The sequence below is a fragment of the Acanthopagrus latus genome, chromosome 24, assembly GCF_904848185.1.
Source record: "Acanthopagrus latus isolate v.2019 chromosome 24, fAcaLat1.1, whole genome shotgun sequence".
NCBI classification, from domain to species: domain Eukaryota; kingdom Metazoa; phylum Chordata; class Actinopteri; order Spariformes; family Sparidae; genus Acanthopagrus; species Acanthopagrus latus.
In genome coordinates this window covers 13,805,530-13,824,328 of record NC_051062.1, presented here as the reverse complement: position 1 = coordinate 13,824,328, position 18,799 = coordinate 13,805,530, and the positions used below count along the sequence as shown (strand labels likewise).

The following is an 18,799-nucleotide window of genomic DNA, read 5'->3' as shown; positions in this document are numbered from 1 at the left end:
CGGGACAATCTGACGAGGTTCTGGAGGTCCACATGTCAAATCAACACACTACATGTCACTTCTTGTGTTCTGGTTCCTTTAATATAGCATGAAAACAATATGAATTATTTACAGTTTCCACACTGACAGACAACATGATGAGGACACAAGTAGACTTTTATATTCAGCTACACTATATTACCAAAAGTATTCGCTCACCCATTCAAATGATCAGAATCAGGTGTTCTAATCACTTGGCCTGGCCCCAGGTGTATAAATTCAAGCACTCAGGCATGCAGACTGTGAAACAAGACATTTGTGAAAGAATGGGCCGCTCTCAGGAGCTCAGTGAATTCCAGCGTGGAACTGTCATAGGATGCCACTTGTGCAACAAATCCAGTCGTGAAATTTCCTCGCTCCTAAATATTCCACAGTCAACTGTCAGCTCTATTATAACAAAATGGAAGCGTTTGGGAACAACAGCAACTCAGCCACGAAGTGGTAGGCCACGTAAAGTGACGGAGAGGGGTCAGCGGATGCTGAAGCGCATAGTGCAAAGAGGTCGCCGACTTTCTGCACAGTCAATTGCTAGAGAGCTACAAACTTCATGTGACCTTCAGATTAGCCCAAGTACAGTACGCAGAGAGCTTCATGGAATGGGTTTCCATGGCCGAGCAGCTGCAGCCAAGCCACACATCACCAAGTGCAATGCAAGGCGTCGGATGCAATGGTGTAAAGCACGCCGTCACTGGCCTCTAGAGCAGTGGAGACGCGTTCTCTGGAGTGATGAATCACGCTTTTCCATCTGGCAATCTGATGGACGAGTCTGGGTTTGGAGGTTGCCAGGAGAACGGTACATTTCAGATTGCATTGTGCCAACTGTGAAATTTGGTGGAGGAGGAATTATGGTATGGGGTTGTTTTTCAGGAGCTGGGCTTGGCCCCTTAGTTCCAGTGAAAGGAACATTGAATGCTTCAGGATACCAAAACATTTTGGACAATTCCATGCTCCCAACCTTGTGGGAACAGTTTGGAGCGGGCCCCTTCCTCTTCCAACATGACTGTGCACCAGTGCACAAAGCAAGGTCCATAAAGACGTGGATGACAGAGTCTGGTGTGGATGAACTTGACTGGCCTGCACAGAGTCCTGACCTGAACCCGATAGAACACCTTTGGGATGAATTAGAGCGGAGACTGAGAGCCAGGCCTTCTCGACCAACATCAGTGTGTGACCTCACCAATGCGCTTTTGGAAGAATGGTCAAAAATTCCTATAAACACTCTCCTCAACCTTGTGGACAGTCTTCCCAGAAGAGTTGAAGCTGTAATAGCTGCAAAAGGTGGACCGACATCATATTGAATTCTATGAGTTAGGAATGGGATGGCACTTCAGTTCATAGAATGAGTAAAGGCAGGTGAGCGAATACTTTTGGTAATATAGTGTACTTCAGCAGAGGAGAAACATTTCAGTGACGCTGTGCGACATCTTTCAGTCTGATTATAAACTCGTCAGCTGATCGTTTCACAAACAAAGTCACATTTAAACAAAAAGGAACAATTTGTACAAGTTTTGGACTCTTTGCTCTGAACATCAACGTTCAGAAGCATCAAACATGAGCTCAAATCTCTTCAGTGCTTGTTTAAAAACTTCATCAGGACAGTTTAGTTTGTGATCTCTGAAAGTGTTTCAGTATTTCATCCGGCTCTCAGACTTCCAAACATCTTCAGCCAACCGGCTCAGACAGAGAAAGACTTTTCTCACAGCTGTTTAGTTTGACGGACCAGATTCAAATCCAACAAACGTCCTGAAAATACAGCCGGACTTCAACAGCCACAAAACACTGAGAGAAACACAATGATTGTCATTCAAATGTGTTTTCTTCTCATATAATAATCAGACAGAAATGAAGAGATGTTGTGCAGTTTATGACTCTGTCACTACGGACATAATTACATGTGTTAACCAACACCATCAAACTTTTAGTTTCATCATTACAAACACATGAAACAAGTCAGAGTGTTTCAGGTGGAGTGTCGAGTACATTTGATCAGATTTTACTGTCCATTTACAACTTTGTTCACAATGATTCTTTACAATTAAAGCTGCAGACGAGTCGATGTTTTCTGTTTCTTACATTTCACTGATAGTTGTGGATTTTATTGGAACAAGAGCCAGAATTCAAAACAACACATGACAGAAAGTACAAGTCAACGCAATTTCCACAATTTAATGGAAGAAGTTTCAAATGTAAATGAAGAAACTTTTCAATCAGTTTGAATCATTTTGTACAAAGTTGATGATGAATTTATGACAAGAAGCTGAAAGATTGATGTGACTGTGATCCTGTACAGACTCAACTGTTCAGCACTGACAATGTTTCTGTGACAGGAGGAGACTCTGCACACTAAACACCACACAGACGCACTGAGGAGGAAACAGAACTGGACAAGTAGAGTCCAAATCCAGGATAAAGAGGTTCAGTGAATGTGGTGTTGAAGGTGTGGAGGTGGATCAGTGAGTCAGAGGAGACTCTGTAGAAGGACAGAGTGCCAGCAGGACAGTCCACATACACTGCTACTCTACCAGAGGAGGAGGAGGAGGAGGAGGAGGAGGAGGAGGAGGAGGAGGAGGAGAGGAATGTTCTTCTGTTATTGTGCCAGACAGAGTAACGACTATCATCACAGTCCAGACTCCAGGACTGATCATTACATCCAAACCAACAGTCTGTACTGCCTCCTCTCCTTCGGATTCTTCTGTAACTCACTGTTATATAAACTCTTCCTCTCCACTCGACCTCCCAGTAACAGCGACCAGTCAGACCAGTTCTACACAGCAGCTGAGGACACCAGGACTCAAACCTCTCTGGATGATCAGGATATGACTGATCCTCCTCCACACTTGTCATCTTCCTGTTGTTGTCAGACAGTTTGATGTTTCTGCTGACTGTGTTTGTGTCGACTGTGAGCTCACAGGAATCTGATGGAGAGAAAAAGACACAACACAGCTGCAGTTATTAATGTGTCATCAGTGTGATGATGACATCACAGATGTGAATGAATGATGTCACAGTGTTTTGATGAATGACAGTAAAAAGACACTCACACTTCCTCAGACCTGGTGTCAACCATCGGACTCCAGCAGGCTCCACCCTGAAAGGAGGAGGGGGGTCAGAGCAGCACATCCTCTTTCAGCATGCAAACATGGACATGACATGACTCTCATACACAGAAACACAATCTGTCCATCAGGCTGCTTCTCCCTGTTCTCCCTGAACCTCTTCACCTCTGCCACTCTCCTCACACACTGAGAGTGAGCCACAGGATGTTGGTGTGTGTGAAAGAGGACGACAACATCTGAGAACACACACAAACCTCTTGTTGGATTTATCACTTCCTCTTTATTTTATTGGATGTTGTTGCTGTTTCCTGTGGGCGACCTGACGCTTGCTGTTTGATCCAATGTCAACTTGTGCTCATGTTTCTATATTATAGGACTTTTGGATTTGGACGTCAGAACTTTTGAGGTCCGATTCCTGTTTGAAGCTTGGAGGGCTTTTCTGAATCTCAGCTGCACAGTCTGCTTTTTGTTCTTGCTGTGTTTCTGCTGCTTTGTTTTACTGTGCAAAGACACAAATACAATTTATACGTAATAAATCAATCAGAAAACATTGGACGTTGGTTCCCGACCTCTGCCACAAAACCAAGTGACAGAGACTCCCAGACTGTTTCCCTCCAGAACCTCACAAGTGTCACTGAAGCTGTTTGTGATAGAAACAGTTTCATGATTTCATGTGTTGACATGTTCATGTGACTATAGTTTGGTGCTGGATTGATATCTGATGTATATTACAGCAGTAATAGTTACTGTGAGGAGAACTTCATGTCATGTTTGATGCCATTTGAATTCCATATCAGAATATTTTAGGGCTGCGACAAACCAATTAAAACAATTATGAAAATAGTTTCTGACCAGTTTCATGGTGGATTAGCTGGTTTATGTTACAATGCAGTTGCTGTGGCACAGAGCGAGCTGCTTCACTTCATAGTCAAAGACAAAGAGAGGAAGATACGTTAGGAAAACACATTCAGTGCAACAGGTCTGGTTTCCTAAGGCGAACAGCAGTAAGTGAAACAGGAAGCTACTCAGAGTTGCACCGTCTCCTTTCTGAATTGGCTCCGTTACACATCTGCAACATATCGGAGGCCACGGAGGCGACAGAAACTACAAACGCTGCAGAGGAGAAAAGTGTTCGAGCCAAGTCATCAAAAGTTTGGCAGCACTTTATATTAAAGTGTTGAAAGAAAACAGCTCCAAGATGTGCAGAGCTGATCTCACATGGCCCGGTAGCACCACAACACTGAGACCTGAAGAGAAAGCAGGTCGGAGCCACTACGGGTGAAGGAGACTCGGCACGGTGACTCAGTGAAGGTTTGAAACCCAGAACCTGTCTCCACTGATCCGTAGCGTCTGTCCCTTCAGTCACTTATTGTTCAGTGTGTTAATGAGCAGCAGGATTTGTTTGTTGGCTGACTGACAAAAGTTTGTACAGGATGAACTTTTGGACCTGATCCACTTCATCCATTAGTAAACCTGATGTTCCTGCAAACACAAGATTAGGGCCCGGCTACATTACAGGTTTCAATTTAACAACCAACGTTTAAGACAGAAACAGCTTCCGTCTGTGCTCTCAGGTCTGTGATGGATCAGTGTCGCCCCCTGGTGGGTAATTAGCTGAAGTACGGTCCGAGACACTGGAGGACATCAGAGGAGGTTTTAGAATATTTCATGTCATAGTCAGAGATCGTCTGAAGTGAAGTCTTTATTTCTTCACATAGAAACTTGAGCACATCTGTTCTGTTAAAATATATATTACATGTCCTGTTTATTCTCACTGCATGGCTCAGGCTGCATTCACAATGTACATTTATCTTTTTATTTACTTTTCTAAATTCAAAATGTCTTTATTGGCACGATGTCACACAAACATGTGGCCAAAGCAAGAAAAGAAGAAGAACACTGTAGTGTAAAGACTAGTACAGTAGACGAAAACACAACATAGATATAAGTGTAACCAAAGCTGACAATAACAGCACAACACTAAATAATAAGTGTCATCACATATAACATGAACAACTGTCAGCTGACTGTCACTCACTGTCCCTCAGTTTGTGGCAGCAGAACATAGACTGCTGCTGGATCACAGCTCTTTGGGTTCTCCACTAGTAGGACTGTTCATGTTTCTCCATCTACTGGCTCAACAAACCCTCTGTAATCTATTACATGTGTAACATGTAATCTATTACATGTTGAACATGTAATCTATTACATGTTGAACATGTAATCTATTACATGTTTATCATGTAATCTATTACATCTTAAACATGTAATCTATTACATGTTTAACATGTGTTTCTCTAATATGTTTCTACTGTTCACATGTTGTGAGGAAGTGCTGCTCTGTTGTTGTTGTGTTTTATTGTACAGGCCTGATCTGTATTTGCTCTTTACATCAGCAGATATGAACTAAAACAACAAGGTGTGTACTGAGTTCACTGAGCTTCATGTGAATTGTTACTATGCAAACTGATATTATATAATATTGTGTCTGTCACTTGACAAAGAAACAAGTCAACATGGTGACTACGTTGTGAGGAAGGACGCTCCATGACACCACAGCCAGCAGCTGTTCTGACTGATGGTTTCCTCAGTTTGTTGCTAACACACGAGGCCACTATCAATGGTGGAGGATGAAGGAGTGCTATGTGCACTTTAGAAAACAAACTAGATTTTACTTTTGCATTCTTCATATAACAAACATTTTACAGGTGTAAATCTTCAGTGGCCTCATGATTCCACCACGATTCAGCTGTCAATGATTGTCGATGCATCTCAGTGTTCGTCACCCTCAGTGATCTATATCACTGCACACGGCTACTGTTAATCATTTACATTCCTGTTTTATTCTGAAAGTCCTTCCAATAATCAGACTGCAGCAGGCTACAAAATAAAAGCTGCATCGTTTCAGTGATCAAACAAAACCTGTTTCCATCTGCAGCATCTTTCACGTTTGTCTACAATAAACTAGTTTTCACATGGCAGCTTTAAGATCCAACATTTACTGACTCTGCTGCTCATTCATTTATGTTGCTTTTATGATGTGAAGTTGTTTGAAAGTGAACTGAACAAGACTAAAGAGGAAAATGACACGTTTTATTCTTTTAATAAAATCCTGGAAATGTTTAAAAACACATCAGCTTTTGTGTTTTTATGTGATTAATGGGTTATGAAAATAGTTGTTAGTTGCAGCACTATAACTTGTGACAACAATGCTAGTCACATTCAAGGTTAGAATGGCAAGTGTACGGAGCAACTCGGTCATTTTTCTTAAAGTCATCGTAGTAACGAAGATAAATTGGTAAGGAAAACAAATAGGAGCTCCCAGACCAAATTTAAACATCAAACAAGTTTCTACCAAAGGGGGAAATCATATAGCGAGGCCCATATTGTTTGTGCAATGTTGAGCAATTTCAATGCATTACCTCTTTGGAATTTGTGTTTGGAATTTAAAAAAAAATACTTTAAAGAACTATAAATAAATACATATTTTTTTACTTATATGTAGTCCCATTTGTAATTAATGGTAAAGCAAGTGTATCCGTCCATGTTCACAGATTCTCTCTGTGGCTCTTCATTTGTAGAGCCAAGATCATTTTATTTGCTGAACACTCCTGGATGTAACTTTTCCCTGTAGCCGTTCCATTTGGTATTGCTATGTAAGTTGACCAGAAAATAAAAAATATATGGCAATTGACTTGCTGCCTATTAATTTTCCCATGGAATGGGTCACCTTAGTCATCATCAGAACAGTTTCCCCACTGAGAAATTTGTCAGGAGCTGCCACTGTTCAGTGATTAAATTAATTTATGTGTCACAGAAATCTTTTGAATTGAAGGTTCAGTACTTTCTGATCAGACATCTGACACAGAGAGTCTATTGTTATTATCAATATCATAACACAGCAGTGACATGGTGGAGATAAGATTTAATGTTTATGTTTTGATGACCCTTTTAATCAGTTTGGAGTGTGAAGTAGTTTAGATGAGCGGTTCATCAAGCAGTGAAACCAGAGGCCAAGAAATCAGACAGGCACATTTTGAACAGGCACTAAACTAGTCTGAAGAAAGAGGTGAAACTTTAGTGTTTGTGCCAAAACCCTCCTGGTCACTGATCTTCATCTCTTCTTCTTATCTTCCTCTCTTCACTCGTAACCAGAGGTGGGGGACTCGTCACATGACTTGACTCGAGTTGGACTCGAGTTGCAAATTTGAGGACTTGAGACTTACTTGACTAATACCGATGAAAGACTCGACTTGACTTGGCATTCATAACTTGAGACTTGACTTAGAAGTGACACAGATGACTCGAAAGTCTTGGCTTTTCTTTCTTTCTTTTTGTTGCGCATATTGAGCCCTCAGCCATTATATGACGCGGTGCATGCAGTGATTTTGGCTGTCGTCTTGGTTAAAGCATGTGTGTGTTTCAGATATAGCGTCTTCAGTGCGCACAAAGCCATTATTTTAAATGTGGGCGCGCTCACAAACCAACACGACTCCGTACCGGCTCACATTCGGTGCGACATGCTTGTTTTTTCATGCACGTCTGCGACAGACCTGCTTCTCCCTCAGGTGTTGTGTCTGTGTCTCTCCTGCTGTTTCCCACAGAAGCTCTGCCCCGTTTGAAAGGAGAAGGGGCTGTACATGTAAAGACGTCGCCTCCGAGATGTAGAATGTGTTTTATAGAAGAGAAACACACATTTCAGGACAGAACAGACATGTCCTGTGATTTTCAGCCTCCTTTTATAGAGGTGGGGGGGCAATACCTGAGAGGAATATTCTCAGCTGTCAGGATGTGCAGGATGGTACAGTTTCAGGGCTGATATTAATCTAGTCTTATTCTTGTGTTCATGGGTTTGAAAAAAATATATAAAATTGATCAACTATGCAATTACATCATATTACTGACAAACCACCCTCTTCTGTTTACTGCGTCTGCAGATGTGAAGAATACATTCATACAAACTTCTTGTGACTTGTTTGACCAATGACTTGACTTGACTTGCTTGATTTTTGACTTTCACAGTAACTTGGGACTTGCTTGAGACTTGAAGGTTAAGACTTGAGACTTGCTCATGACTTGCACGTATGTGACTTACTCCCATCATCTATTGGCTTGCTGGCAAGCTATGCTGCCTTTTCTCCAGACCTGAACTGAACAACTGGAGGTGGAGTAAACAAAGCAGACCTCCTGACACTGAACCATCTACAGTCCAGATACAGAGTCTCACATCTGTGGCTGCAGCAAAACTCATCATACCTGAGAGTGTCCAGTCTCCAGCCTGGATCCTCCAGTCGAGCAGACAGCTGCTTCACTCCTGAGTCTCCTGGATGATTGTAGCTCAGGTCCAGCTCTCTCAGATGGGAGGGGTTGGAGTCCAGAGCTGAGGTCAGAAAAGTACAGCCTTCCTCTGTGATCAGACAGCCTGACAGCCTGCACACACACAAAACAACACATATCGCACATCAGCTGAGGGTCCTGATGACTCAGTACACAAGAGTGTAACTGATCTGATGGAAATTCCATAAGTTTTCCTAATATCTGGTCATGAATCAACATATTGTACAGATAAAATGATGAACTGATGATGGCATCAGATGCAAAGTCAGAGGATCACCGAAGTAACTACAGTTCATCCTAAAGGGAGCACGAATGTCTGAACCAAAACTCATAATAATTCATACAGTGGTTGTTCAGATTAGTTAGTAGGCACCAAAGTGCAGAATAGACTGACGGACCGACATTTTTTGTAAAATGCATTCATGCTTCCATCAGGATGAAATGTAACTATTTTCGTTATCCTTTGACATGTGATTTAATTATTCAATTATTTTTTTATCCTGTCTGGTTTAGACCTGCTCCAATAGTACAGTAACATGAAATAATGAAATAAAATGATGACTCCTGACCTGAGAGTTTCAAGGACACAGTGTGGACTCTCCAGTTCAGCAGAAATTCGCTTCACTCCTGAATCCTGCAGGTTGTTGTTACTCAGGTCCAACTCCCTCAGATGGGAGGGGTTGGAGTCCAAAGCTGAGGCCAGAGAAGTACAGCCTTCCTCTGTGATCAGACAGCCTGACAGCCTGCAGACACACAAAACAATACACATCAGCTGAGGGTCCTGATGACTCAGCGCACATGTGTGTTTAAAGGTTTAATGTTTATTTTAGTCATCATCTTATTTTTCACTAATTAATTAATCAGCACTAAACACAGAGTATAACTTAAACTGATGGAAATGCCATTAGTTTTGCAAATATTTGGTCATGAACCAACATATTGTACAGATTAAAATGATGAACTGATGATGGAGCTAGAAGAAAAGTCAGAGGATCACCAAAGTAATGACAATTCATCCTGAGGGGAGCATGAATGTCTGAACCAAACCTCATAACAATCCATCCAGTGGTTGTTGAGATTAGTAAATCGGGACCAAAGTGTAGAATAGACTGATGGACCCACATTTTATATAAAATACATTCATGCTTCCATCAGTATGAGATGTAATTATTTTGGTGATCTTCTGACATATGAGATATATTTAATATATTTTACATTTTCAATTCTTTTTTTTTAACCCTGTCTGGTATAGATCAGCTCCAATTGTACAGTCAGATGAAATAATGAAATCAAATAATGAATCCTGACCTGAGAGTTTCAAGGACACATTGTGGACTCTTCAGTTCAGCAGACAGTAGCTTCACTCCTGAATCCTGCAGGTTGTTGTTACTCAGGTCCAGCTCTCTCAGATGGGAGGGGTTGGAGTCCAGAGCTGAGACCAGAGAAGAACAGCCTTCCTCTGTGATCAGACAGCCTGACAGCCTGCAGACACACAAAAAAAAACACACATCAGCTGATGGTCCTGATGACTCAGTGCACATCTGTGTTTAAGGGTTTAATGTTTACTATATTCATCTTCTTATTTTTCACTAATTAATTAATCAGCAGTAATGCAGAGTATATCTGAAGCTGATGGAAATACCATTAGTTTTGCAGATATTTGTTCATGAAATGACATTCTACAGATTTAAGACATAATTATTTTGGTGATCCTCTGACAATAACTAACTAAATAACTAAATAAATAAATAAATAAATAAATAAATAAATAAATGAATAAATGAATGAATGAATGAATGAATGAATGAATGAATGAATGAATGAATATATCTATTTACCATTTACGGTAAAGACCTGCTCCAATTGTACATGAGTACTTCTTGGATGAAATAATGAAATAAAATAATGAATCCTGACCTGAGAGTTTCAAGGACACAGTGTGGACTCTTCAGTTGAGCAGAAAGTCGCTTTACTCCTGAATCCTGCAGGTTGTTGTTACTCAGGTCCAGCTCTCTCAGATGGGAGGGGTTGGAGTCCAGACCTGAGGCCAGAGAAGTACAGCCTTCCTCTGTGATCAGACAGCCTGACAGCCTGCAGACACACAAAACAACACACATCAGCTGAGGGTCCTGATGACTCAGTGCACATCTGTGTTGAAGGATTTAATGTTTATTATATTCATCCTCTTACTTTTTGCTAATTGAATAATCAGCACTAATGCAGAATATAACTGAAGCTGGTGTAAATGCCATTTGTTTTGCAAATATTTGTTCATGAACCAACATATTGTACAGATTAAAATGATGACCTGATGATGGAGCTAGAAGAAAGGTCAGAGGATCACCAAAGTATTTACAGTTCATCCTGAGGGGAGCATGAATGTCTGAACCAAACCTCATGACAATCCATCCAGTGCTTGTTGAGATTAGTAAATCGGGACCAGAGTGGAGAATAGACTGACGGACCCACATTTTATATAAAATGCATTCATGCTTCTATCAGGATGAAATGTAATTATTTTTTTACCCTGTCTGGTTTAGACCTGCTCCAATTGTACAGTTAGATGAAATAATGAAATAAAATAATGAATCCTGACCTGAGAGTTTCAAGGACACAGTGTGGACTCTTCAGTTCAGCAGACAGTCGCTTCACTCCTGAATCCTGCAGGTTGTTGTTGCTCAGGTCCAGCTCTCTCAGACTAGAGGACTGGGAGCTGAGAACTGAGGACAGAGCTTCACAGCTTCTCTCTGAGAGGTTACAGCCACTCAGTCTGGAGCGTGAACATTAAAAAAAGACATTTACATCATTTATAATAACACTGTAGCACATGTGAACTTGCTTTCTGTTTTACTCTTATATGTCGGAGATATGAAAAATCAACAAGACTAAACCTGGATTAAACAGACATGGAACAATAATAAGTAGCAGGGTTTCAAAACATAAGAGTTCTGACATGAGAGAGAGAACTGAATTCAAACATTAAAGAAATACAAAAATAATTTGAGACAAACTATGAACTATCTGACCTGAGAGTTTCAAGTCTACATTGTGGACTCTCCAGTCCAACGGACAAATGCCTCAATCCTGAATCCTGCAGGTTGTTGTTACTCAGGTCCAGCTCTCTCAGACTAGAGGACTGGGAGCTGAGAACTGAGGACAGAGCTTCACAGCTTCTCTCTGAGAGGTTACAGTCACTCAGTCTGGATAAAGAATAATTAAGAAAATTATTTCTATTTGGGTCAATAACAGCACATTTAATGCATTCTGAAAAAAACTTCTTCACACTTACAGAACTGTGTTGGTGGCTTTGACCACTGGCAGCAGCCTCAGAAGAGCCTCTTCTGAAGCAGAGTATTTCTTCAGGTCAAACACGTCCAGATCTTCTTCTGATGACAGTAAGATGAAGACCAGAGCTGACCACTGAGCAGGAGACAGTTTATCTGTGGAGAGACGTCCTGAACTCAGGTACTGTTGGATCTCCTCCACTAGAGAACGATCGTTCACTTCATTCAGACAGTGGAACAGATTGATGCTTCTCTCTGGAGACAGATTCTCACTGATTTTCTTCTTCATGTACTCGACTGTTTCCTGATTGGTCTGTGAGCAACTTCCTGTCCGTGTCAGCAGACCTTTAAGGAGAGTCTGATTGGTCTGCAGTGAAAGACCCAGGAGGAAGCGGAGGAACAAGTCCAGGTGTCCATTTGGACTCTGTAAGGCCTCGTCCACAGCACTCTGGTAGAGACGTTTCTCTGCAGATCGACGGTCTTTTGTTTGTTTGTTTGTTGCCAGCAGATTGACTCCAGAGGTGATGAATGTCAGATGGACATGAAGAGCAGCCAGAAACTCCTGAACACTCAGATGGATGAAGCAGAACACCTTGTCCTGGTACAGTCCTCTCTCCTCTTTAAAGATCTGTGTGAACACTCCTGAGTACACTGAGGCTGCTCTGATATCGATGCCACACTCTGTCAGGTCTGATTCATAGAAGATCAGGTTTCCTTTCTGCAGCTGATCAAAAGCCAGTTTTCCCAGAGACTCAATCATCTTCCTGCTCTCTGGAGTCCAGTGTGGATCTGTCTCAGCTCCTCCATCATACTTGACCTTCTTCACTTTGGACTGAACCACCAGGAAGTGGATGTACATCTCAGTCAGGGTCTTGGGCAGCTCTCCTCCCTCTCTGGTCTTCAACACATCCTCCAGAACTGTAGCAGTGATCCAGCAGAAGACTGGGATGTGGCACAAGATGTCGAGGCTTCGTGATGTCTTGATGTGGGAGATGATTCTGCTGGCCTGCTCCTCGTCTCTGAATCTCTTCCTGAAGTACTCCTCCTTCTGTGGGTCAGTGAACCCTCTGACCTCTGTCACCATGTCAACACACCCAGGAGGGATCTGATTGGCTGCTGCAGGTCGTGTGGTTATCCAGAGGCGAGCAGAGGGAAGCAGTTTCCCCCTGATGAGGTTTGTCAGCAGCACATCCACTGAGGTGGACTCTCTAACATCAGTCAGGATCTCAGTGTTGTGGAAGTCCAGAGGAAGTCGACACTCATCCAGACCGTCAAAGATGAACACAACCTGGAACTCTTCAAAGCTGCAGATTTCTTTGGTTTCAGTGAAGAAGTGATGAACAAGTTCCACCAAGCTGAACTTTTTCTCTTTCAGCACATTCAGCTCTCTGAAAGTGAATGGAAATGTGAACTGTATGTCCTGGTTGGCTTTGTCTTCAGCCCAGTCCAGAGTGAACTTCTGTGTTAAGACTGTTTTCCCGATGCCAGCCACTCCCTTTGTCATCACTGTTCTGATTGGTTCGTCTCTTCCATGTGAGGCTTTAAAGATGTCTTCTTGCCTGACTGTTGTTTCTGGTCTGTGTGGTTTCCTGGATGCTGTTTGAATCTGTCTGACCTCATGTTCATCATTGACCTCTGCAGTCCCTCCCTCTGTGATGTAGAGCTCTGTGTAGATCTGATTCAGAAGGGTTGGGTTTCCTGCTTTAGCGATCCCCTCTAACACACACTGGAACTTCTTCTGAAGGTTAGATTTGAGTTCACGCTGACAAACTGCAGAATGACTTTCTAAATAAACACACAACAAACAAGATCATTAAGTTATTTATGAAGACAGTAACACAATTTCCTTCTCCTAAAGATTGTACATATAAACAGATTCATCATCATCAGACTTCAGTAAACGTCTCATTGATCCATCATGTTAAATCTTTAGAGAAATCCTCTTACTGCTCTGCAGACAGTCAGCCAGCTCCTCCTGCTTCATTCTCCTCAGGAAGTGAAGTGTGATCTTCAGAAATGCCTCTCTGCTGCTCCTCCTCTGCTCTTCATCCTCACTGTCCAACACCTCCTCATCCTCCCTCTGACTCTCTGAGCATTCTGGGTAATCTGAACTCAGAACCTTCTGGATCTTCTTCAGCTCGTTCTTCACAAAAGTCACAATGTTCTCCTCCAGCAGCTGAAACAGAATATTATGTGAATGACAACATTTAACATCAGATCCATGTTGGACAGATTCACCACTGGTCTGTAAAGTGCAGCATGGAGATTATTGTGAACAGACTGGATGTAAAAGTAGTTGTTGTTCATGTACAGACCATAAATATGGAGTCCAGGTGTGTCTGATGTTGCTGGACAGACGGACCTCTGGGAACCTCTGAGCTCTCCTGGTCGACTCTGTGGAGGAATCATGAAGAATCAGTCACATTGTGTCTGTCCACTCAGAGACAAACTTGCTGCAGTGTTTGGGTGTTTGAATGGAAAGTCTGTGAACTTCAGATCAACTGCAGCAGCTGATTTAACAGTTGAGGGCACTTTAAGAAAAGACTGGAGGAGTCGGCTGCTAACACATACTGTCAAAACTGAGACTGAGCTCAGATCAGCTGAGTCAAAGTGAGAATAACAACTACAAACTGTTTTACTGCAGGTTTCACAAACAAACACTATATGACAGAGGTGGGGGACTCCAATCACATGACTTGACTCGAGTCGGACTCGAGTCGCAGATTTGAGGACTTGAGACTTACTTGACTAACACTGATGAAAGACTCGACTTGACTTTGACTTGGCATTCATAACTTGAGACTTGACTGAGACTTGACACAAATGACTTGAAAGTCTTGGCTTTTCTTTCTTTATTTATTTTGCGCATATTGAGACTGTATGACGTGGTGCATGCAGTGATTTTGGCTGCTGTCTTGGTTAAAGCGTGTGTGTTTCAGATAAAGCGTCTTCAGTGCACACAAAGCCATTATTTGAAATGTAGGCGCCCAACCCAACACGACACCGTACCGGCACACATTCGGTGCGACACACTTGTTTTTTCGTGCACGTCTGCGGCGGACCTGTTTCTCCCTCAGGTGTTGTGTCTGTGTCTCTCCTGCTGTTTCTCACAGAGCTCTACCCTGTTTGAAAGGAGAAGTGTCTGTATGTGTAAAGGATTCCCCTCCGAGGGGGGGGCAATGTCTGAGAGTAATATTCTCAGCTGTCAGGATGTGCAGTATGATACAGTTCCAGGGTTGATATTAATCTAATATATTAAACTAATAATTATTCAGTCCCCGCCTCCAGCAGCTGGAAGCGCCTCACCCACGACCTCGCTCGAGGGTCAGAGAATGACACGCCGCAGAAACCCCATCGGAGCTGTGGAGGCAGGTAGCCGATTTCTGATGCACCGCTCTATCAGAGGGGGTTAAGACAGGATGTGCGCGCATCTAAAGCGTCCGGTAGTGCCGTCGCAGTGCAGGAAAGGCTCTGCACGCCAGAAAGCAGTGACAGCTGTGATGCGGTTCTTGCATGGGTGGTTGGGGTCAGGCCAGGGTGGCCAATAAGGTGGCCAGGATTCAGCGTAAGGTGACCGCGGCCACCCCCTGCCACGCCACCCCTCCGCCATTGATCCTGAGAGTAGTCAATACATTATGTATACAGAAAAAGGAACGAAAACAATCAGACCTCTGTGGCAGCTGCAGGACTGAGAAAAAGCTGACCAATCTGAGCTATTCGGCCCGAACAGAAAAAACTCAGATGCCTTCATGTCTTGTTCTGCCTGCGCCCCCTCTGTCCCTCCCTTCTCCACGCGTGCACACGTCACGTTTCACCGATGCCGGAAATATTCAGCTCACTCCTTCTCCCTGCTGATGCACGTTCAAGTTTGTGGGGGCGTGGCTTTGGACAGAGCACTGACTTCAAATCTTGCTAGCTGTCCAGGATCGTAGACCCGAGCTGTAACTTGCTACACCACCGCTTCTGTAGCGGAGAGACAATCACAACAATGTGGCTGCAAGCAAAGTTCGTTCCCTAAAAGTCTCGTCAGTAGTTTAGTTTTGTGGCATCATACTTCGAACAAACCATGGTCCATTTATTTCAGCGTCTCAAACAGAAGCATGCAGCAGATCTGGACAATTGTGAGAATATAAATGTACTAAAGAAGAATGATGATGATGATGAAAACAACAAGTTTAAACAAATGTCTCTGAACAACTAACAGAAAACATGAATCCAGTGTTGGGGAGATGCAAACTACATGTAGTTGAACTACACAGCTTAACTCCAATTTGCTGTAACTTGCTGCTAGTTAAACTACATTCATATTTTGTTTTGCATCAAGTATTTCAACTACTTTTTGGGTCATTTTTTGTAGTTTAACTACTCAATTTACAAACTAAAATTTTGGCCAATAACATGAAATATTTTTTATTTAAAAAAGAACTACAGAACATAAAATCTTATTCTATTTTTCCTTGCAAAAGGCATGAAACATGTCATGACATGCCAAGCCAACGCTGCCTCTGATTGGCTCGCCCTGGCAGCTCTCAAATACTTCACAGAGTGGGCGGGTCTTTGTACCAAGGAAGGCAGAGATCATATGTTCAAAAAAGCACAGGGAGGTGGCTTTCAGTTGTTATGGGCCCCGACTGTGGAACAGCCTGCCGTAGAGCCTCAGGGTTGCAGAGACTGTTGAGGTTTTTAAAAAGAGGCTCAAGACCCACCTTTTTAACCAGGCTTTTAATTGAAATTTAAATTCTTCTTAATTCCTTTATGCCATGCTAATCAGAGCACTTTTATTTATTTATTTACTTATTCATTCATTTATTTATTTATTCATTCAAATCATTTTATTTTATTTTATTTTATTTATCTATTTTTATTTTCTTTTACTGTTTGAATCTCTCATATTTTACCCTTTACTCCCTCATGCTTTTAGCCTTTATACTTTTATGTTTTAGTCCCTTGTGTTTTCAGCTTCTATGCTTTTTGCTTTATTTTACTGTTTTAGTCTGTTAGTTTTTAATCTCCAGTGTTTCCTCATGGGGGCCTGCCGGGCTGGGCTGGTCTCTGGTCTGGCCGCGGGGGGTGCTGTCCCATGGACGGCTCCGGCCCGGGTGACCAGAGGGCTCTGCACCTTGGTGTGGGGCCTCCTGTCTGCCCGGGTTGGGGTGGTCTCTGTGGCGGTGCTCCCTGCGGCCTTGGCCCGAGATCTCTCCCAGTGTGGTTGGCTCTCCAAAGGTAGCTTCCTCCATGCACCAGGTCACGCTGCCCAGCCATGTCTCTTTAGTGACAGCTACTGTATGGGTGTGTATGAGTGTGTGTGTGTGTGTGTGTGTGTCTGCGTGCATATGTGTGAGTGTGTGTATGAGTGTGTATGTCTCTGTCCATGTCTGAAGGGGTGGGAGGGTTTGGGTTCTTTTATCTTCTCCTAACTTTATTTTGCTGTTTCTATTTTTCTGCTGTTGTTTGTTTATTTCTGTGAGGCACTTTGAGGTACATTTTTTCTGTATGAAAAGCGCCATATAAATAAAGATTGATTGATTGATTGATATGGCACAATCACATCATGGACAACCCTCCGCTACCCCTGATGCGCCCCCGAACGCACCAACCCAACCACGGCCATATTGCACATGTACATGTTGGATGTAGATGCATCTACAGATACGACCTGCGTGTTTACATGTTCACAGCCCTGCAAGCTGAAAACAATAATAATTTTGACTTTTTTTGAAATTTTCCTCTTGAGTTGAAAAACATCTTTCTCCACAGTGAAAACATGAATCAGTCACATATTAATGTTATTAACAGCTCACCTCTTTACAGCAGGAGGTGGTTGTTCTTTAAAATTAATGTCACGATCATTTGACCAGTCACTCTTGAAGGAAACACAGCTGGGCTCAGGTCCAGGTCCAGGTCCAGGTCCAGGTCCAGTAGAGGCTGGTCTCCTGTTGGACAGAGAAGAAGACCACCAGAGATGTTAATTCACTTTCTAGTCTTCAGACACAGAAGCTTCTGTCCATAAAATAGTGGAAAACATCAGGAATAAACCTTCAGAGAATATTGGACCAAACTAATTCAATAAAGTGAAATGAAGAGTTGAAGACTGGTTCTATTGGGCAGCTTTCTAAAGTGAGAAGATAAATTCAAGTGAAGAAGAACAAAGCTGAAAATAAACATCAGGTTTCAGAAAACATCTTTCTCCACAGTTAAAACATGAATCAGTCACATATTAATGTTATTAACAGCTCACCTCTTTACAGCAGGAGCTGGTTGTTCTTTAAAATTAATGTCACGATCATTTGACCAGTCACTCTTGATGGACACACAGCTGGGCTCAGGTCCTGGTCCAGGTCCAGGTCCAGGTCCAGGTCCAGGTCCAGTGGTTTTAGAGGGAGGGCCTCCCTCCTCTCTGTCCTCACACTGATTCATGCTGCTCATCTCACACACACTTTCATCTGGAGAGGAAACACAAATCATTCATCTGCACATCAACTGAAATCAGCCTTTGGCTCAGAAACACTCTTGAAGGACAAAATGTCTGAAAGTCGACTTCCTCTTCTAACATTTAAACTCAGAGCACATTATTCCACAACTCACTGACTCTATTAATACATATTTCACTAAATGGCTGCTACAGGACATCAAACCAAAACTAAATCAGGTCATTAAATCATTTGTATTCTGGTTTTTACTGTTCTCTACTAATAAAGTCGCTCACAGCAGTGACGTGAAATCTGGAGACAAATGTGAAAATGTCTTGTGACAGAAAAGAGACAGTGGACTGATCCAGGACCTGTCTTCACTGATCTGCAGGAGGGACAGTGATGTCATCAGTCTGAGTTTTATTTCAAAATAAAAGACTTTTGTCACATAGTCAGTGAATTTTGTTTACATCATGTCTATGTGAACATTATGACATTTTAAAGGGTATAAAAACAGTCACTGTCCTTCTGTTCATGACTGTGGAGACTTTCTGTGCAGCTTGGAGTGTTAAATAACTGATTAAAAACAAATACTGACAAGTTGATTAAACCAAGAGGCAGAAATTGTTCTAATAACCTGTTGTGTTATTATAAAATATGAAAGTCTCAGGTG

At 42.4% G+C, this 18,799-nt stretch overlaps 1 protein-coding gene across 1 annotated transcript; it reads right to left on the bottom strand.

The window, feature by feature from the left end:
• Nucleotides 1-1,421: 1,421 nt before the first annotated feature.
• Nucleotides 1,422-18,525, bottom strand: LOC119015199 (NACHT, LRR and PYD domains-containing protein 12-like). The gene is made up of 13 exons (XM_037090987.1): nt 17,955-18,525; nt 17,518-17,649; nt 14,032-14,110; nt 13,664-13,892; nt 11,722-13,501; nt 11,459-11,632; nt 11,029-11,202; nt 10,350-10,523; nt 9,741-9,914; nt 9,002-9,175; nt 8,352-8,525; nt 3,081-3,127; nt 1,422-2,954 (listed from the first exon to the last, which is right to left on the bottom strand). The coding sequence occupies exons 1-13, from the start codon at nt 18,179-18,181 to the stop codon at nt 2,383-2,385; spliced, it is 4,110 nt and encodes a 1,369-aa protein (XP_036946882.1). The 5' UTR covers nt 18,182-18,525; the 3' UTR covers nt 1,422-2,382.
• Nucleotides 18,526-18,799: the final 274 nt, after the last annotated feature.